At 48.5% G+C, this 22198-nt stretch overlaps 2 protein-coding genes across 2 annotated transcripts in view; both read left to right on the top strand.

Annotated features, from left to right (window-relative positions):
* DYNC1LI2 (dynein cytoplasmic 1 light intermediate chain 2) overlaps positions 1 to 22198 on the top strand; it is a 332150-nt gene that overhangs the window by 111177 nt on the left and 198775 nt on the right. The gene's annotated exons all lie outside the window — the stretch shown is intronic.
* Positions 1 to 22198, top strand: part of TERB1 (telomere repeat binding bouquet formation protein 1) — a gene marked incomplete at its 5' end in the record, with an annotated part of 113547 nt that overhangs the window by 8633 nt on the left and 82716 nt on the right. Inside the window, 3 exons of the mRNA XM_082271067.1 lie at positions 11862 to 11972; positions 17266 to 17394; positions 21523 to 21654. Of these exons, the coding sequence (XP_082127193.1) occupies positions 11862 to 11972; positions 17266 to 17394; positions 21523 to 21654 (372 nt within the window). The remainder of the gene's footprint in view (positions 1 to 11861; positions 11973 to 17265; positions 17395 to 21522; positions 21655 to 22198) is intronic.

The raw sequence follows: 22198 nt of genomic DNA, 5'->3' as shown, positions 1-22198 counted from the left end.
GACCACAGTGACCGGTACTGAGCCTCTCTGACCACAGTGACAGGTACTGAGCCTCTCTGACAACAGTGACAGGTACTGAGCCTCTCTGATCACAGTGACAAGTACTGAGCCTCTCTGAGCACAGTGACCGGTACTGAGCCTCTCTGGGCACAGTGACCGGTACTGAGCCTCTCTGACCACAGTGACAGGTACTGAGCCTCTCTGAGCACAGTGACAGGTACTGAGCCTCTCTGAGCACAGTGACAGGTACTGAGCCTCTCTGACCACAGTGACAGGTACTGAGCCTCTCTGAGCACAGTGACAGGTACTGAGCCTCTCTGACCACAGTGACCGGTACTGAGCCTCTCTGACCACAGTGACAGGTACTGAGCCTCTCTGACCACAGTGACCGGTACTGAGCCTCTCTGAGCACAGTGACAGGTACTGAGCCTCTCTGACCACAGTGACAGGTACTGAGCCTCTCTGACCACAGTGACAGGTACTGAGCCTCTCTGACCACAGTGACAGGTACTGAGCCTCTCTGAGCACAGTGACAGGTACTGAGCCTCTCTGACCACAGTGACCGGTACTGAGCCTCTCTGGGCACAGTGATCGGTACTGAGCCTCTCTGAGCACAGTGACAGGTACTGAGCCTCTCTGAGCACAGTGACAGGTACTGAGCCTCTCTGAGCACAGTGACAGGTACTGAGCCTCTCTGACCACAGTGACAGGTACTGAGCCTCTCTGACCACAGTGACAGGTACTGAGCCTCTCTGACCACAGTGACAGGTACTGAGCCTCTCTGACCACAGTGACCGGTACTGAGCCTCTCTGACCACAGTGACAGGTACTGAGCCTCTCTGATCACAGTGACAAGTACTGAGCCTCTCTGAGCACAGTGACCGGTACTGAGCCTCTCTGACCACAGTGACCGGTACTGAGCCTCTCTGGGCACAGTGACAGGTACTGAGCCTCTCTGAGCACAGTGACAGGTACTGAGCCTCTCTGACCACAGTGACAGGTACTGAGCCTCTCTGAGCACAGTGACAGGTACTGAGCCTCTCTGACCACAGTGACCGGTACTGAGCCTCTCTGGGCACAGTGACCGGTACTGAGCCTCTCTGAGCACAGTGACGGGTACTGAGCCTCTCTGAGCACAGTGACAGGTACTGAGCCTCTCTGACCACAGTGACAGGTACTGAGCCTCTCTGAGCACAGTGACCGGTACTGAGCCTCTCTGACCACAGTGACAGGTACTGAGCCTCTCTGAGCACAGTGACAGGTACTGAGCCTCTCTGACCACAGTGACAGGTACTGAGCCTCTCTGAGCACAGTGACCGGTACTGAGCCTCTCTGACCACAGTGACAGGTACTGAGCCTCTCTGAGCACAGTGACAGGTACTGAGCCTCTCTGATCACAGTGACAGGTACTGAGCCTCTCTGATCACAGTGACAGGTACTGAGCCTCTCTGACCACAGTGACAGGTATTGAGCCTCTCTGACCACAGTGACCGGTACTGAGCCTCTCTGATCACAGTGACAAGTACTGAGCCTCTCTGACCACAGTGACAGGTACTGAGCCTCTCTGAGCACAGTGACAGGTACTGAGCCTCTCTGATCACAGTGACAGGTACTGAGCCTCTCTGACCACAGTGACAGGTACTGAGCCTCTCTGAGCACAGTGACAGGTACTGGGCCTCTCTGACCACAGTGACAGGTACTGAGCCTCTCTGAGCACAGTGACAGGTACTGAGCCTCTCTGACCACAGTGACCGGTACTGAGCCTCTCTGACCACAGTGACCGGTACTGAGCCTCTCTGACCACAGTGACAGGTACTGAGCCTCTCTGACAACAGTGACAGGTACTGAGCCTCTCTGATCACAGTGACAAGTACTGAGCCTCTCTGAGCACAGTGACCGGTACTGAGCCTCTCTGGGCACAGTGACCGGTACTGAGCCTCTCTGACCACAGTGACAGGTACTGAGCCTCTCTGAGCACAGTGACAGGTACTGAGCCTCTCTGAGCACAGTGACAGGTACTGAGCCTCTCTGACCACAGTGACAGGTACTGAGCCTCTCTGAGCACAGTGACAGGTACTGAGCCTCTCTGACCACAGTGACCGGTACTGAGCCTCTCTGGGCACAGTGATCGGTACTGAGCCTCTCTGAGCACAGTGACAGGTACTGAGCCTCTCTGAGCACAGTGACAGGTACTGAGCCTCTCTGAGCACAGTGACAGGTACTGAGCCTCTCTGACCACAGTGACAGGTACTGAGCCTCTCTGACCACAGTGACAGGTACTGAGCCTCTCTGACCACAGTGACAGGTACTGAGCCTCTCTGACCACAGTGACCGGTACTGAGCCTCTCTGACCACAGTGACAGGTACTGAGCCTCTCTGACAACAGTGACAGGTACTGAGCCTCTCTGATCACAGTGACAAGTACTGAGCCTCTCTGAGCACAGTGACCGGTACTGAGCCTCTCTGAGCACAGTGACAGGTACTGAGCCTCTCTGAGCACAGTGACAGGTACTGAGCCTCTCTGACCACAGTGACAGGTACTGAGCCTCTCTGAGCACAGTGACAGGTACTGAGCCTCTCTGACCACAGTGACCGGTACTGAGCCTCTCTGGGCACAGTGACCGGTACTGAGCCTCTCTGAGCACAGTGACGGGTACTGAGCCTCTCTGAGCACAGTGACAGGTACTGAGCCTCTCTGACCACAGTGACAGGTACTGAGCCTCTCTGAGCACAGTGACCGGTACTGAGCCTCTCTGACCACAGTGACAGGTACTGAGCCTCTCTGAGCACAGTGACAGGTACTGAGCCTCTCTGATCACAGTGACAGGTACTGAGCCTCTCTGATCACAGTGACAGGTACTGAGCCTCTCTGACCACAGTGACAGGTATTGAGCCTCTCTGACCACAGTGACCGGTACTGAGCCTCTCTGATCACAGTGACAAGTACTGAGCCTCTCTGACCACAGTGACAGGTACTGAGCCTCTCTGAGCACAGTGACAGGTACTGAGCCTCTCTGATCACAGTGACAGGTACTGAGCCTCTCTGATCACAGTGACAGGTACTGAGCCTCTCTGAGCACAGTGACAGGTACTGAGCCTCTCTGACCACAGTGACAGGTACTGAGCCTCTCTGACCACAGTGACAGGTACTGAGCCTCTCTGACCACAGTGACAGGTACTGAGCCTCTCTGACCACAGTGACCGGTACTGAGCCTCTCTGACCACAGTGACAGGTACTGAGCCTCTCTGATCACAGTGACAGGTACTGAGCCTCTCTGAGCACAGTGACAGGTACTGAGCCTCTCTGAGCACAGTGACAGGTACTGAGCCTCTCTGACCACAGTGACAGGTACTGAGCCTCTCTGAGCACAGTGACAGGTACTGAGCCTCTCTGACCACAGTGACAGGTACTGAGCCTCTCTGAGCACAGTGACAGGTACTGAGCCTCTCTGAGCACAGTGACAGGTACTGAGCCTCTCTGACCACAGTGACAGGTACTGAGCCTCTCTGAGCACAGTGACAGGTACTGAGCCTCTCTGAGCACAGTGACAGGTACTGAGCCTCTCTGACCACAGTGACAGGTACTGAGCCTCTCTGATCACAGTGACAGGTACTGAGCCTCTCTGAGCACAGTGACAGGTACTGAGCCTCTCTGAGCACAGTGACAGGTACTGAGCCTCTCTGACCACAGTGACAGGTACTGAGCCTCTCTGACCACAGTGACAGGTACTGAGCCTCTCTGACCACAGTGACAGGTACTGAGCCTCTCTGACAACAGTGACAGGTACTGAGCCTCTCTGACCACAGTGACCGGTACTGAGCCTCTCTGACCACAGTGACCGGTACTGAGCCTCTCTGACCACCTCTGTGTATTGTTCCTGTGACTCCAGTATAATGGATGAGCTGTAAAGAAGCAGAAATCCACCCTTGTGCAGGAAAGCAGGCGCCATAGGGGGGTAGGATTTATCTTTACATATGTAGCCCAAAACAAGGAAATAATACCACCCAATGCCCCCCAAACTCGTATGAGTCAGATCAGCGTGTGACCAGACTCATGCAAGCAGTCAGGATCAGCTTGTCAGGCTCTGGTAGACTTCAACAAAATGGATGCCGTCTGCACACACACAAACACTGACTCCCTGCTGTATGAATGTGAATAATGCCCGGTACACAATATTCATTCAACCTAACAGACTGAATGGGAAAAAAACTGAGGGGGTTCAAAAGGAACAGCTGTACTAACTATGCAATGTTAGTATAGCGATCTCCCTGCTGAGCTATTGTGTTCTGACATGGGAACGCCCTCCCCCCTCCAGAACACACCGGTCCGGGGATATGATCTCCATGTATTTATACCTATATATTTATATGTATCATATCCCCCCCTTATGTATTTATACATGGCGATCATATCCCCCCTTATGTATTTATGCATGGTGATCATATCCCCCCTTATGTATTTATACATGGCGATCATATCCCCCCCTTATGTATTTATACATGGCGATCATATCCCCCCTTATGTATTTATACATGGTGATCATATCCCCCCTTATGTATTTATACATGGAGATCATATCCCCCCTTATGTATTTATACATGGCGATCATATCCCCCCTTATGTATTTATACATGGTGATCATATCCCCCCCTTATGTATTTATACAAGGAGATCATATCCCCCCTTATGTATTTATACATGGCGATCATATCCCCCCTTATGTATTTATACAAGGAGATCATATCCCCCCTTATGTATTTATACATGGTGATCATATCCCCCCTTATGTATTTATACATGGTGATCATATCCCCCCTTATGTATTTATACATGGTGATCATATCCCCCCCCTTATATATTTATACATGGTGATCATATCCCCCCCTTATGTATTTATACATGGAGATCATATCCCCCTTATGTATTTATACATGGAGATCATATCCCCCTTATGTATTTATACATGGAGATCATATCCCCCTTTATGTATTTATACATGGAGATCATATCCCCCCTTATGTATTTATACATGGAGATCATATCCCCCCTTATGTATTTATACATGGAGATCATTTCCCCCTTTATGTATTTATACATGGATGAATGATGGCCGTCTTTTGTTGGACAGGTCACCGTCTGTACACACGGGCCGAATGATGGCCGTCTTTTTTTGGACAGGTCACCGTCTGTACACACGGGCCGAATGTTGGCCATCTTCTGTTGGACAGGTCACCGTCTGTACACACAGGCCGAATGTTGGGACAGGTCACCGTCTGTACACACGGGCCGAATGTTGGCCGTCTTCTGTTGGACAGGTCACCGTCTGTACACACGGGCCGAATGTTGGCCGTCTTCTGTTGGACAGGTCACCGTCTGTACACTCAGGCCGAATGTTGGGACAGGTCACCGTCTGTACACACGGGCCGAATGTTGGCCATCTTCTGTTGGACAGGTCACCGTCTGTACACACGGGCCGAATGATGGCCGTCTTATGTTGGACAGGTCACTGTCTGTACACACGGGCCGAATGTTGGGACAGGTCACCGTCTGTACACACAGGCCGAATGATGGCCGTCTTTTTTTGGACAGGTCACCGTCTGTACACACAGGCCGAATGTTGGCCATCTTCTGTTGGACAGGCCACCGTCTGTACACACAGGCCGAATGATGGCCGTCTTTTTTTGGACAGGTCACCGTCTGTACACACGGGCTGAATGTTGGCCATCTTCTGTTGGACAGGTCACCGTCTGTACACACGGGCCGAATGTTGGCCATCTTCTGTTGGACAGGTCACCGTCTGTACACACGGGCCGAATGATGGCCGTCTTATGTTGGACAGGTCACTGTCTGTACACACGGGCCGAATGTTGGGACAGGTCACCGTCTGTACACACAGGCCGAATGATGGCCGTCTTTTTTTGGACAGGTCACCGTCTGTACACACAGGCCGAATGTTGGCCATCTTCTGTTGGACAGGTCACCGTCTGTACACACGGGCCGAATGTTGGCCATCTTCTGTTGGACAGGTCACCGTCTGTACACACGGGCCGAATGTTGGCCATCTTCTGTTGGACAGGTCACCGTCTGTACACACAGGCCGAATGTTGGAACAGGTCACCGTCTGTACACACAGGCCGAATGATGGCCGTCTTATGTTGGACAGGTCACTGTCTGTACACACAGGCCGAATGTTGGGACAGGTCACCGTCTGTACACACGGGCCGAATGTTGGCCGTCTTCTGTTGGACAGGTCACCGTCTGTACACACGGGCCGAATGTTGGCCGTCTTCTGTTGGACAGGTCACCGTCTGTACACTCAGGCCGAATGTTGGGACAGGTCACCGTCTGTACACACGGGCCGAATGTTGGCCATCTTCTGTTGGACAGGCCACCGTCTGTACACACAGGCCGAATGATGGCCGTCTTTTTTTGGACAGGTCACCGTCTGTACACACGGGCCGAATGTTGGCCATCTTCTGTTGGACAGGTCACCGTCTGTACACACGGGCCGAATGTTGGCCATCTTCAGTTGGACAGGTCACCGTCTGTACACACGGGCCGAATGATGGCCGTCTTATGTTGGACAGGTCACTGTCTGTACACACGGGCCAAATGTTGGGACAGGTCACCGTCTGTACACACAGGCCGAATGATGGCCGTCTTTTTTTGGACAGGTCACCGTCTGTACACACGGGCCGAATGTTGGCCATCTTCTGTTGGACAGGTCACCGTCTGTACACACGGGCCGAATGTTGGCCATCTTCTGTTGGACAGGTCACCGTCTGTACACACAGGCCGAATGTTGGAACAGGTCACCGTCTGTACACACAGGCCGAATGATGGCCGTCTTTTTTTGGACAGGTCACCGTCTGTACCCACGGGCTGAATGTTGGCCATCTTCTGTTGGACAGGTCACCATCTGTACACACGGCCGAATGATGGCCGTCTTATGTTGGACAGGTCACTGTCTGTACACACGGGCCGAATGTTGGGACAGGTCACCGTCTGTACACACAGGCCGAATGATGGCCGTCTTTTTTTGGACAGGTCACCGTCTGTACACACGGGCCGAATGTTGGCCATCTTCTGTTGGACAGGCCACCGTCTGTACACACGGGCCGAATGTTGGCCGTCTTATGTTGGACAGGCCACCGTCTGTACACACGGGCCGAATGTTGGCCATCTTCTGTTGGACAGGCCACCGTCTGTACACACGGGCCGAATGTTGGCAAGTTTCTGTTGGACATGCCACTGTCTGTACACACGGGCCGAATGATGGCCATCTTCTGTTGGACAGGTCACCGTCTGTACACACAGGCCGAATGTTGGCCATCTTCTGTTGGACAGGCCACCGTCTGTACACACAGGCCGAATGTTGACCGTCTTTTTTTGGACAGGTCACCGTCTGTACACACGGGCCGAATGTTGGCCATCTTCTGTTGGACAGGTCACCGTCTGTACACACGGGCCGAATATTGGCCATCTTCTGTTGGACAGGCCACTGTCTGTACACACGGGCCGAATGTTGGCCATCTTCTGTTGGACAGGTCACCGTCTGTACACACGGGCCGAATGTTGGCCATCTTCTGTTGGACAGGCCACCGTCTGTACACACGGGCCGAATGATGGCCGTTGTAGCGGAGTAGCAGTATGATCCACGATATCTCCACTGGTAGTCATGCACAGCATACAATAATCCTGGTAGCGTATAATATACCAAACCCTCCAATAACCAGACGGCACATGGCTTGAAGGTCAACTAACTCTTTTATTCACAGGACTTGTCTTTAAAACAAGATAATTATACGGGGTCTCCACAGAGGGGCAGCAGGGGTTTCCAATACACATTCATGAGCCAGCAGCTAACACAATACAAAATCCTACAGGTGCTGCACGGGTTACGTTTACACATACAATACACACATAATAGAGTTGGACAATCATTCCTGACAGAATACTCTGTAAGTGGCGATGCTTGCCACAATGCTCCCCCAGAACCAAGCCGGCATACACAGTCTGATCCCAACGGATCGTCTTGGGGATGTCCGGGGAGTACTCACAGATCATTTTTCCAGTTCAGTTTGTCGCGATAACCCGTCAGCATGGCCATTCTGTTTTCCGGGGCGGTAGTGACTAGTAAAGTCATAAGGTTGTAACGCCAAACTCCAGTGCAACAACCAGGCTCAGTACTGTTCTTAATCCAAACATTGAAGCGTCTGGACCTCAGAAGGCCATTAGGTCTCCGGGATATTGGCCGGGGATCTGGACTGGCAGGATCGCTGAGGGCAGCTGGCCTAGATCGTTCCCCAGTAAGATGTCAGTGGGGAGCTCCCGTATCAACCCCACATCAATCAGACCTGACCGGCACCCCAATTCAAGTGGACCCTCGCAGTGGGTAGTCGGTGTACTGCTCCCCCTGCCATCCGTACCACTGCTGAGCCTCCGGTTCGGGCGGCATCTGGAACCAGGTGTCGCTTGACCAAGGTGAGAGTGGCTCCCGTGTCTCGGAGACCTTGAGCGGGCATTCCATTTAACTTGACCGATTGTAGATGATGCTGTTGGTTCTCCGTAGCGGCTTGCACCGGGTCAGCTTCATGAAGGGTACCCCATTGCTCCTCTGTGTGTTTGAACCTGGGTACAACTGGGGAAACCTCTGTGGGATAGTAGGGGACCGTTGTCCGTGCTGAAGGGGGTGACCCTGGTCGGATCCACGCAGCTTGGTTCCTGCTCTGGGTACAGTCTCGTCGATAGTGCCCAAACTGCTTGCACCTGTGGCACTGTACCCCACTGCGGGACGAGTATCTGGGTGTCTGGTGTTTGGAGGAGTTTCGCCCCGTCTGGGGTAGTAGTGGTCCTGTGGTGCGAGCCTGTTGCTGGGTAACAACCGAATAAGCTTTGTGGATGGTAGATTGGGGAACAAAAGCTGAAGTCAGCTCCCCCAGGTCGTTGCCCAAAATAACATCTGCGGGTAAATCCTGCATCATGCCCACCTCCACATTCCCTTACCCAGCTCCCCAATTCAGGTGTTCTTTCGCAGTGGGAACTTTGAAAATGGCTCCCCCCCGCTACGCGCACAGCTACAGAATCCCCAGTGAGTTGTCTGGATGCAATAAGGTGATTCCGGACCAATGTGATGGTAGCCCAAGAGTCACGTAACCCTTCTAGTTGTCTCCCCTCCAGGTGAACAGCTTGACGGTGGTTTTGTCGATTGTCCAATGCTGCTTGGATGGGGTTAACCTCGTGTAGGGTGCCCAGGGGTTCCTCCATTTGGATTGCTGTGGAGGGTTGTAATGCAGGGGCTGCTTGGTAACAGTGTACAGTGGCTCGAGGTGCTGGTGTGTAGCCCTGATTCGGCCAGGGCTGACGAGGCCGATTTCGGGGAAAGTCTTTCTGTATGTGCCCCATTTGGTTGCAGAGATGGCACTGGGTATGGGCTCGTGGTTGGTACCTGGGGTACTGACTGTTACCTCCTCCTGAACGTGGGTGTGCTGGTTCGTTGACGGCTGGTCGGTGATAGGGTTGCTGGGCAACTACCCTAGGCGGTGGTCGTTGTTCCCGTCTAGTGTCTTGGTGCTCATCTGCTAATTTAGCAGCCTCTGGAAGGGTGCGAGGTTTACGGTCCCTTACCCAGAGCTGCATTTCTTGAGGTAGTCTCTGGAAAAACTGCTCCAACAATAATAATTGCAAAACATCCTCTCGTGAAGTGGCTTGTGCTGCATCTAACCATCCGGTGGCCGCTCTGTGCAAACGATGGGCAAACTCAGTGTGGGAATCTTGGTCCTGCTTTTTAAGATCCCGGAATTGGAGTCGGTATGCCTCGGAGGTGATGGCATACCTGGTCAAAATCGCCTGCTTAACTTTCTGGTAGTCCCGGATGTAGGCATTAGGGACTGCCCGATACGCATCGGCTGCCCGGCCAGACAATTTCCCAGCCAATATCTGTACCTCATCCTATGGGTCAATGTTATGTAATTGGCACAGCCTCTCAAAGTCTTGCAAATACCCATCTATTTCTCCCTCCGTGTCCGTGAAGTTTTTAAATGCCTGGTACGGTATTTTGGGTTTACCTTGCGGCATGCTGACTGGAGTTGGGTGTACTTGGAGAGGTTGTGGCTGGGGCCCCCTTATGGCCATGATGTATTCATGTACGTCCGCTGCGACCCGTTCATGGGTTTCCATTGATGGGGTACTTGGATACAATGCTATCCTGCTGAGAAATTCCAGTTCAAATTCCCGGTCTGTTTCTGGCCTTGCATCCATGGCTGCTCTGTCTTCTTCCATGAGTTCTTCGATCAGTGTCGCCTTGTTTTTGTTGCTGGCTATCTTGCCTCTTGCCTCCAGCAATGCTTTCAATGTCTGCCGCTTTAGCCGTGTATAATCCGTTCCCATTCACCAGCCTTTCGTGTAGTTTTACGTACTGCCGAACTCCGGTTTCATCTGAATGGTTTCTTTTCTCTTTGTTCGCATGAATACTGCCGAACGCTGCTTTGCTGTGATAAAGATCCCGTCGCTTGCCACCAATTGTAGCAGAGTAGCAGTATGATCCACGATATCTCCACTGGTAGTCATGCACAGCATACAATAATCCTGGTAGCGTATAATATACCAAACCCTCCAATAACCAGACGGCACATGGCTTGAAGGTCAACTAACTCTTTTATTCACAGGACTTGTCTTTAAAACAAGATACTTATACGGGATCTCCACAGAGGGGCAGCAGGGGTTTCCAATACACATTCATGAGCCAGCAGCTAACAAAAGCAAGATAATTATACGGGGTCTCCACAGACGGACAGCAGGGGTTTCCAATACACATTCATGAGCCAGCAGCTAACACAATACAAAATCCTACAGGTGCTGCACGGGTTACGTTTACGCATAAAATACACACATAATACAGTTGGACAATTATTCCTGACAGAATACTCTGTAAGTGGCGATGCTTGCCACAGCCGTCTTATGTTGGACAGGTCACCGTCTGTACACACGGGCCGAATGTTGGGACAGGTCACCGTCTGTACACACGGGCCGAATGTTGGCCATCTTCTGTTGGACAGGTCACCGTCTGTACACACGGGCCGAATGTTGGGACAGGTCACCGTCTGTACACACAGGCCGAATGTTGGCCATCTTCTGTTGGACAGGCCACCGTCTGTACACATGGGCCAAATGTTAGCAAGTTTCTGTTGGACAGGTCACCGTCTGTACGCACGGGCCGAATGTTGGCCAGTTTCTGTTGGACAGGTCACCGTCTGTACACACGGGCCGAATGTTGGCCAGTTTCTGTTGGACAGGTCACCGTCTGTACACACGGGCCGAATGTTGGCCATCTTCTGTTGGACAGGTCACCGTCTGTACACATGGGCCGAATGTTGGCCATCTTCTGTTGGACAGGTCACCGTCTGTACTCACGGGCCGAATGATGGGCATCTTCTGTTGGACAGGTCACCGTCTGTACACACGGGCTGAATGATGGGCATCTTCTGTTGGACAGGTCACTGTCTGTACACATGGGCCCAATGTTGTCCGGTTTCTGTTGAACCGGCTGATGCCGCCCAATATTCGGCCCATGTATGTATGGGGGCTTAAGCTGAACAAAGGATGGCGTCAGCTCCTGCACTCCACCTTCTCCAAGAGGTGATGGGTTCCCTTCAGGAGTGGGCACCGTCCTCTACTCACCATATACACATTCATACAGAAGGGGGTCGGTGTCTGTCTGCAGATGGACACCATTTTGTTGAAGGGCAGATCTTTCGTTTCATTGAACGTCCTTGCAGAGCGCCCCCCACAGTCTTCTTACATGTCTATGTATTATTTTTACCTTTTCTTCTTCTATATTTTCATCTTTCTATCATTCTAGAAATGAAGACTGATCTGAAATTATTATTAGAATGTCTGAAATTTCAAATGGATAATCCTGACTTACAGAAGGACACTTTGGTGGCGATCCGCTCCATCTGCCAGAATAACAGTAAGTTCCTTTTCTCTGTGTTCATGTGAGGTGTGAATCGGGAAGAATGGGGTATTCTCTGTATATGTGGAGGGTGGGAATCGGGAAGAATGGGGTATTCTCTGTGAATTGTGGAGGGTGGGAATCGGGAAGAATGGGGTATTCTCTGTGAATTGTGGAGGGTGGGAATCGGGAAGAATGGGGTATTCTCTGTGAATTGTGGAGGATGGGAATCGGGAAGAATGGGGTATTCTCTGTATGTGTGGAGGGTGGGAATCGGGAAGAATGGGGTATTCTCTGTGAATTGTGGAGGGTGGGAATCGGGAAGAATGGGGTATTCTCTGTATATGTGGAGGGTGGGAATCGGGAAGAATGGGGTATTCTCTGTGAATTGTGGAGGGTGGGAATCGGGAAGAATGGGGTATTCTCTGTGAATTGTGGAGGGTGGGAACCGGGAAGAATGGGGTATTCTCTGTGAATTGTGGAGGGTGGGAATCGGGAAGAATGGGGTATTCTCTGTATATGTGGAGGGTGGGAATCGGGAAGAATGGGGTATTCTCTGTGAATTGTGGAGGGTGGGAATCGGGAAGAATGGGGTATTCTCTGTATATGTGGAGGGTGGGAATCGGGAAGAATGGGGTATTCTCTGTGAATTGTGGAGGGTGGGAATCGGGAAGAATGGGGTATTCTCTGTGAATTGTGGAGGGTGGGAATCGGGAGGAATGGGGTATTCTCTGTGAATTGTGGAGGGTGGGAATCGGGAAGAATGGGGTATTCTCTGTGAATTGTGGAGGGTGGGAATCGGGAAGAATGGGGTATTCTCTGTGAATTGTGGAGGGTGGGAATCGGGAAGAATGGGGTATTCTCTGTATGTGGAGGGTGGGAACCGGGAAGAATGGGGTATTCTCTGTATGTGGAGGGTGGGAATCGGGAGGAATGGGGTATTCTCTGTGAATTGTGGAGGGTGGGAATCGGGAAGAATGGGGTATTCTCTGTGAATTGTGGAGGGTGGGAATCGGGAAGAATGGGGTATTCTCTGTGAATTGTGGAGGGTGGGAATCGGGAAGAATGGGGTATTCTCTGTGAATGGTGGAGGGTGGGAATCGGGAAGAATGGGGTATTCTCTGTATATGTGGAGGGTGGGAATCGGGAAGAATGGGGTATTCTCTGTATGTGTGGATGGTGGGAATCGGGAAGAATGGGGTATTCTCTGTATGTGGAGGGTGGGAATCGGGAAGAATGGGGTATTCTCTGAATGTGTGGAGGGTGGGAATCTGGTCATAGATGGTTCATCAGACTGAATGAAAACAAAACTGATTCCTCTATTCACACGGACAAGGTGTATGGAAGAACCCCTCCCCCCAACCGGGATATTATATATTGACTGTGACTCTCTGCTGTCAGAATTCAGTGATCAGCGGCTGCAGTCACTGATCAAGAAAAGTTTTCCAGCTTGTAGGATTGTCAGAAGTGGATCTAACAGCTGACTTCTGTGGATTTGGGAGGGCCGCACCCTGACTGAATCTCTGCCAACCCTGCTTAACCGGCCAAATCTGACCCATCTATGAGCTTGAAGCTGAACTAGGTAGAAATGTTTTTGAATATCTACAACGATGCTTTCATACCTTACACAAATGTGGTGCTGAAGCCCCGTACACACGATCAGATTATCGAACGATCTGTCGTCCGTTTTTTTGTGGCATGCCGGTCTGATGTGGAAAGTGAAGAGGTTATTTTCATAAGAATTTTCCCGTAGGACAGAATTCTACTTTAGAAGTGATGTCATGTGATAGAAGTGATGTCATGTGATAGGAGTGATGTCATGTGATAGAAGTGATGTCATGTGATAGAAGTGATGTCATGTGATAGGAGTGATGTCATGTGATAGGAGTGATGTCATGTGATAGAAGTGATGTCATGTGATAGAAGTGATGTCATGTGATAGAAGTGATGTCATGTGATAGGAGTGAAGTCATGTGATAGGAGTGATGTCATGTGATAGGAGTGAAGTCATGTGATAGGAGTGATGTCATGTGATAGAAGTGATGTCATGTGATAGGAGTGACGTCATGTGATAGAAGTGAAGTCATGTGATAGAAGTGATGTCATGTGATAGAAGTGATGTCATGTGATAGAAGTGATGTCATGTGATAGGAGTGATGTCATGTGATAGGAGTGATGTCATGTGATAGAAGTGATGTCATGTGGTAGGAGTGATGTCATGTGATAGATGTGATAGAAGTGATGTCATGTGATAGGAGTGATGTCATGTGATAGGAGTGATGTCATGTGATAGGAGTGATGTCATGTGATAGGAGTGATGTCATGTGATAGGAGTGATGTCATGTGATAGAAGTGAAGTCATGTGATAGAAGTGATGTCATGTGATAGGAGTGATGTCATGTGATAGAAGTGATGTCATGTGATAGAAGTGATGTCATGTGATAGAAGTGATGTCATGTGATAGAAGTGATGTCCTGTGATAGGAGTGATGTCATGTGATAGAAGTGATGTCATGTGATAGAAGTGATGTAATGTGATAGAAGTGATGTCATGTGACAGAAGTGATGTCATGTGATAGGAGTGATGTCATGTGATAGAAGTGATGTCATGTGATAGAAGTGATGTCATGTGTTGGATTGCTTTCTATGTGTTCTTTCCTCTCTGAGCCTAGTCTTGCTCTTAAGATTTTTTTCCGTCGAAATCTGTACCAATGAGATGAAAATCGGACGTTGTGTTGACGGACGATAAAAATTTTATAGCCGGCACATCAGGATTTTTTCGGACGAAAAGTCGGAGTCGGCTGTCGAAAGCACCGTACTAACAATCCGAAAATCGACAGATCGGTCGTCGGACGAAATTTCCCTTCAGATTTTCTTATCGTGTGTACAGGGCTTTACTGCCTTATCAGGAATACTGAACGTGAGATATCCATTGCTGTTCTTCATCTTTGCAGCTCAGATTTACCTGCACATCTGCCGTTGACCACTGTGCCCATCATACTCACAGCCACCGGCCTGGTAACTTCCCCACAGTAGTTCTGCCGCAGCGCGTGGTGATGTAAATAATTTCCTCGCTCGATTTAGTGGGCGTATTTAGAAGTTTAAACTCCCAGTCTGAACCGCCCACTGCACCTGCATCATCACCCTCCAGCTCCGCCCTAAACTCAGCCCCAGCCCATTCTTCATCTCAGCTCCACCCCTGCACTCATCTCACCCCAAGCTGCGACCACATCCAGCCTTCGCTTCCTGCATTTCCCGTTGCATTATGGGAAATGTAGTGCTGATTCCCCACATGGATGAGACATGTGAGAATACAGACAGTCCTCCTCCCGGGGGATGGAAATGCACGGTTTTCGAAGGAAAAGATGATGCCACTGGGAACTGAAAATTGAGAATTAATAGGAAAGTAAGAATTTTAGATTTACAATTTGTCAGCATTGTAATAGAGGCTGAGGAGAAGATCTGGAAATGTAAATTTATCAGGATCCTGGCGTTGGGCTTTAACCACTTGCTGACCGCCTAACTGTAAATGTACTGAAAGGTGCAATATACTACCGGTATGTATATCTCCCGCGCCAATGGAAAAAAAATATCATTTACAAGTTGATCTAATAAATAGATAAATATTGAATGTATAAATAAATAAATAGTGAATTGCAGCTGCTATAGTAAAGTGCGAGTGCTCAAATGTGAAGTAATCTATTTGTATAGGATTACCTATAGCGCTTGCTTAAATTTCTAGAAAATTATATAATAATGAAAAAAAGTCCTAACGCTGTTTGAGATATTCAAAAATTGTTAAAGTGCATATAAAGTGTAACAAAACCCCCGTGATCCAATATAAGTAGTATATCAAAAATGTAAATACTTTAAGATATATATAAATTCATATAAATTCAAAGAATATTAATGGAAAAAACACAAGTTCATAAACGGTGCATGAGGTATGTAAATATTCTCACAAATTTTCCATATAGTTCATGTGCAAAAAAGTGACTTCTAGTGATGAAAGTTCAATTCAATAAAGTGCACAGTGAATAGTGCTTAGTGCTTGGTGATAGGTTTTCCACTTAATCCCTGGTATCACTCCTTATGCTCCACCGTGACAGATAGAAGAATTTCTCACTCACCAGATCACTTGGGTCCTATGTGCCTTACGACACTAGGACCATAAGAGCTTGGGTGACCCCCAGGGCCGGGATACGTTCCCTCCAGATGGATACCTTCTCCTATAGCAACGCTCCTCCTGCTATTCACCTCCAACCAAGGATATATACAAAAGAAGGGGAAGGTCCAGATAGTGCAGTAACGTTTTTTCAACAGGTAATTTTATTGCACAATATCCAAACAAGCCATTACAGGGTCCAAATGTAGATGAAAAGGAATAAAAACGGATAAACCGCCGTCACATATGCGAGCAACAGCGTGGAGAGCGGCACTTCCGGCTTGCGTTCCACCTAGCTCATGTGACGTCACGACGTGCGTTCCACCTAACGTGTTTCGTCATTGGCTAGACGTCTTCAGCAGCTAGCGGCCATAACTCCCCCTGGTATCTTTTTTTTTTTTTTTTTTTTTTTTTCTTTTTCTTTTGGCGGCCGGCTTTCAGATAAAAGTGATCCCAGCAGCAGATTTGCAACAGGATCACTTTTATAGGTGGCAGGAGAGGTGCCTGTAAATGTATTTGCTGTGAGGATGTAAAGAGAACTTCTGCAAACAGAGGAAACATTTTAGTACTGGACATTTGCACCCAACATTGCCACATAACCCTTTATTCTGTGCTGCATAGCTGGGATTGTTGTCAAGGATCGCACTGCCCAGTAACCGGCATCACTTGCTGTTTCACCCGCCTGACACCATGGCCAGTCAGACTGAGCAAGAAAATGCTCCAAAATGGCGTAGGTTGGGTGACACCGGAGTGATTCCCACCAACACTGCTGGCTGCCATTTTGGTAGTGGCTCACCAGCAGAACTGTGCCCAGGGTGTATGGGCCTTTCTCCGGTGACCTTGGCAGGGAGTTGTGGGGTCGTCATTACACAGCAAGGTCCCTGACAACCAACCTGACTTAGCAGCATATCCCACCATTGTCCCAGGTGAGAATGGGTGAAGATGGGGGGGGGGGTTCTGTTGTGGGGGGAAGGGGAATTTATGGAGGACAGGGGCCTCTTTTCACAGCTAAACATTTCTAACTGGAGCCCCTATGATGGTATAGAGATCTCACATGGGTGGCAGAGTACTTATATTATAAAATTGGTATTAATAAATGAATATATACATTGAAATGACTCCCAGACTCCAATTCTATGTTCTGCAGGTGATGCCTGTGATTACTTCAGAGAAATTGGTGGCTTATTATTCATCGTCAGTTTAGTGAAGTCCAGCGCTCAGCCGACATTAAAGGAGGTCTCTTTCTACACTCTTGGTGTCCTTGCAGAGAGTAATGGTAATGAATCCTCAGAGTCACATAACTGCAGATTCTCAGCTTTGTGCATGAAGCTTATTTTTTATTTTTTTGCAAATTCGATTTTATTGAGTTTTTTTTAAAGATTATAGTACAAAAATAGCAGTCCAAAAAAACAAAACAAAAAAATATATATAAAAAAAGCCAAAAACTTCCCCCAGGAGGCAGTAATATTGGTTACGCAGAATAAGCTGCCCCCCCCCCCCCCCAAATACCTCTGCCCTCTCTTTGATATAGCAGAGTCCCCTTAGCCATATCTTAGGGTACAATATATGATATGACATGGAGGAGATCAGGATAAAAATTAAGAAATAGACCCCCAAAGGATGGATAACCCAGCACCCAGAGATAGAGTGGAACAGATCCACACCGCAATCCAGAGCAGAGTAAAATATTAAACAATCCCGCCATGGCTGCCCGCTCTTCTCTAAAAACCATCTCTGTACCCAGAATGGAGGGCAATTCATGTAGGACTACCCGCTTGTATCAGTCACTGCAATCCAGCTGCCCCTTACCTTCTCATACTTCCTATGACACCCCCAATGTAAATGGGTAAAAGGGCAGAGCTCTGTTCACCAATCCCTTCCTATTGCTCAGAGCACGAGCCATTGGACTTTTCCATTGGAGGAGGAGGATTGGATAAAAAAAAGAAGCATGCTCCCCATCGTCCTGTGTCATCTTCTGTCAAACCCAACAGGCATAGCTGGATGGTGAACAGAACTGGCGAGGTTGTGAGATTAGTGAGATATTGTGTAACCTCTTCCCAAACCGCTGAATGAAGGGGCAAAGAAATCTGCCGGAGAGAAGGTACATCTCCAACACTCAGCGGTGGGGGACACATACAGTCAGGTCCATAAATATTGGGACATCGACACAATTGTAATCTTTTTGGCTCTATACACCATCACAATGGATTTGAAATGAAACAAACAAGATGTGCTTTACCTGCAGACTTTCAGCTTTAATTTGAGGGAATTTACATCCAAATCAGGTGAAAGGTGTAGGAATTACAACAGTTTGTATTTGTGCCTCCCACTTTTTAAGGGACCAAAAGTAATGGGACAATTGGCTGCTCAGCTGTTCCATGGCCAGGTGTGTGTTATTCCCTCATTATCCCATTTAGAAGGAGCAGATAAAAGATCCAGAGTTCATTTCAAGTGTGCTATTTGCATTTGGAATCTGTTGCTGTCAACTCTCAATATGAGATCCAAAGAGCTGTCACTATCAGTGAAGCCATCATTAGGCTGAAAAAAACAAAACAAACCAATCAGAGAGAAAGCAAAAACATTAGGTGTGGCCAAATCAACTGTTTGGAACATCCTTAAAAAAACAAAGAACGCCCCGGTGAGCTCAGCAACACCAAAAGACCTGGAAGACCACGGAAAACAACTGTGGTGAATGACCGAATAATTCTTTCCCTGGTGAAGAAAACACCCTTCACAACAGTTGGCCAGATCAGGAACACTCTCCAGGAGGTAGGTGTATGTGTGTCAGATCAAGAACACTCTCCAGGAGGTAGGTGTATGTGTGTCAGATGAAGAACACTCTCCAGGAGGTAGGTGTATGTGTGTCAGATCAGGAACACTCTTCAGGAGGTAGGTGTATGTGTGTCAGATGAAGAACACTCTCCAGGAGGTAGGTGTATGTGTGTCAGATCAAGAACACTCTCCAGGAGGTAGGTGTATGTGTGTCAGATCAAGAACACTCTCCAGGAGGTAGGTGTATGTGTGTCAGATCAGGAACACTCTCCAGGAGGTAGGTGTATGTGTGTCAGATCAGGAACACTCTTCAGGAGGTAGGTGTATGTGTGTCAGATGAAGAACACTCTCCAGGAGGTAGGTGTATGTGTGTCAGATCAGGAACACTCTCCAGGAGGTAGGTGTATGTGTGTCAGATCAAGATCACTCTCCAGGAGGTAGGTGTATGTGTGTCAGATCAGGAACACTCTCCAGGAGGTAGGTGTATGTGTGTCAGATGAAGAACACTCTCCAGGAGGTAGGTGTATGTGTGTCAGATCAAGATCACTCTCCAGGAGGTAGGTGTATGTGTGTCAGATCAGGAACACTCTTCAGGAGGTAGGTGTATGTGTGTCAGATGAAGAACACTCTCCAGGAGGTAGGTGTATGTGTGTCAGATCAGGAACACTCTCCAGGAGGTAGGTGTATGTGTGTCAGATCAGGAACACTCTCCAGGAGGTAGGTGTATGTGTGTCAGATCAGGAACACTCTCCAGGAGGTAGGTGTATGTGTGTCAGATCAGGAACACTCTCCAGGAGGTAGGTGTATGTGTGTCAGATCAGGAACACTCTCCAGGAGGTAGGTGTATGTGTGTCAGATCAGGAACACTCTCCAGGAGGTAGGTGTATGTGTGTCAGATGAAGAACCCTCTCCAGGAGGTAGGTGTATGTGTGTCAGATGAAGAACACTCTCCAGGAGGTAGGTGTATGTGTGTCAGATGAAGAACACTCTCCAGGAGGTAGGTGTATGTGTGTCAGATGAAGAACACTCTCCAGGAGGTAGGTGTATGTGTGTCAGGTCAGGAACACTCTCCAGGAGGTAGGTGTATGTGTGTCAAAGTCAACAATCAAGAGAAGACTTCACCAGAGTGAATACAGAGGGTTCACCACAAGATGTAAACCATTGGTGAGCCTCAAAAACAGGAAGGCCAGATTAGAGTTTGCCGAACAACATCTAAAAAAGCCTTCACAGTTCTGGAACATCCTATGGACAGATGAGACCAAGATCAACTTGTAGCAGAGTGATGGGAAGAGAAGAGTATGGAGAAGGAAAGGAACTGCTCATGATCCAAAGCATACCACCTCATCAGTGAAGCATGGTGGTGGTAGTGTCATGGCGTGGGCATGTATGGCTGCCAATGGAACTGGTTCTCTTGTATTTATTGATGATGTGACTGCTGACAGAAGCAGCAGGATGAATTCTGAAGTGTTTCGGGAATATTATCGGCTCATATTCAGCCAAATGCTTCAGAACTCATTGGACGGCGCTTCACAGTGCAGATGGACAATGACCCGAAGCATACTGCGAAAGCAACCAAAGAGTTTTTTAAGGGAAAGAAGTGGAATGTTATGCAATGGCCAAGCCAATCACCTGACCTGAATCGGATTGAGCATGCATTTCACTTGCTGAAGACAAAACTGAAGGGAAAATGCCCCAAGAACAAGCAGGAACTGAAGACAGTTGCAGTAGAGGCCTGGCAGAGCATCACCAGGGATGAAACCCAGCGTCTGGTGATGTCTATGCCTTCCACACTTCAGGCTGTAATTGACTGCAAAGGATTTGCAACCAAGTATTAAAAAGTGAAAGTTTGATTTAGGATTCTTAATCTGTCCCATTACTTTTGGTCCCTTAAAAAGTGGGAGGCACATATACAAACTGTTGTAATTCCTACACCGGTCACCTGATTTGGATGTAAATTCCCTCAAATTAAAGCTGAAAGTCTGCAGTTAAAGCACATCTTGTTTGTTTCATTTCAGATCCATTGTGGTGGTGTATAGCAGCCTTTTTCAACCAGGGTGCCTCCTGGGTTCTTCAGGGGTGCCTTGGCAAAATGGCAACAAATTGCCACAGGTTTTTACTTTGTAGAATTACAACTCTTGGCACTGTGCTGGTCAAGTGACTGGCACCCTGACAACCAGTGACATCACTGGTTGATAAGGAGAATGATGGGTGTTGGCACAGCATCCTTATTTACTCCTTCTCATTCCTTATCCATCAGCACTAGGGTCATATTAGCAATTAGAAGAAGAGAAACTGAGGGAGAAGAGAAACTCTAGAATACTAGTCTATACCAGTTTGCAATAGTGGAGGAACAAATCACTTTTTTTTACATTTTAGAATTGTGTGCCTCGAGATTGTGCAGAATTGTTAAGGGTGCCACAACTGAAAAAAGGTTGAGAAATACTGGTGTATAGAGCCAAAAAGATTAGAATTGTGTCCATGTCCCAATATTTATGGACCCGACTGTATATGTTCACTAGGCTAGCTGGCGTGTAGTAGATATGGTGGAGAAATTTGAACGGTAATATTCTGCCCACACCTGGGACAAGGTGCTGCAGGAAGCTGATTTGATGACATTTCTGTCTTTTTGCAGTATTTTGCCAGCAGACTTTGTGCACTCCGGAGCTTTTTAAAGATGTCAGTATTGTGTTATCTGATGACCGATCGTCTGTCAATCTTAAAAGGATGTCCGTTTTCCTTCTTCTGGTTCTGGTTTCTAATAACAGTAAGTTTGTTTTCCTTATTAAACCAGCAAAAGTTATGCAGTGCACATCTGTTCATTAGATTGCTGCAGAGAAGATAGTAAAGCAGTCAGTTTATATGCAACGCCTTCAGCTGCAATCTAATATCTGAGGTCAGGAGCTTCTGATCCACTGACAGGCGGCCTGAGGAGCTTGTGTGAAAGGACCCTTATATACATATCTCTGTGACCCACCAATCCCTCCAGTCCTGGGTGACCACACATTTCACAGACGAGAATTCTGCAGGCTCTGTGCCGCTGTTTCCTTTTCTCAGTGTTACAGTTTTCTCTTCTATGCACTTCCTCATATATTGCTGATTGCATTGGTGACCTGTGATCACATGGATCCACTATGTATATATATGACCAAAGAGCCCCCCCCCCCCCCTAACCTGACTGTAACACCTGGCTGCCTTCTCTGCATTCTTTATTACAGATCTTGAAGATTGAATAAATGATTGTATTTTGTGTTTGTCATGTATGCATAAAGTTATTGTATTATAGTAACTTTTATTTAGGTACCAATAAA

The sequence above is a fragment of the Pelophylax lessonae genome (assembly GCF_965119305.1).
Source record: "Pelophylax lessonae genome assembly, chromosome: 10".
NCBI lineage: Eukaryota > Metazoa > Chordata > Amphibia > Anura > Ranidae > Pelophylax > Pelophylax lessonae.
Note: the sequence above shows the minus strand (reverse complement) of the source record. Positions and strands in the feature narration are given on the sequence as shown.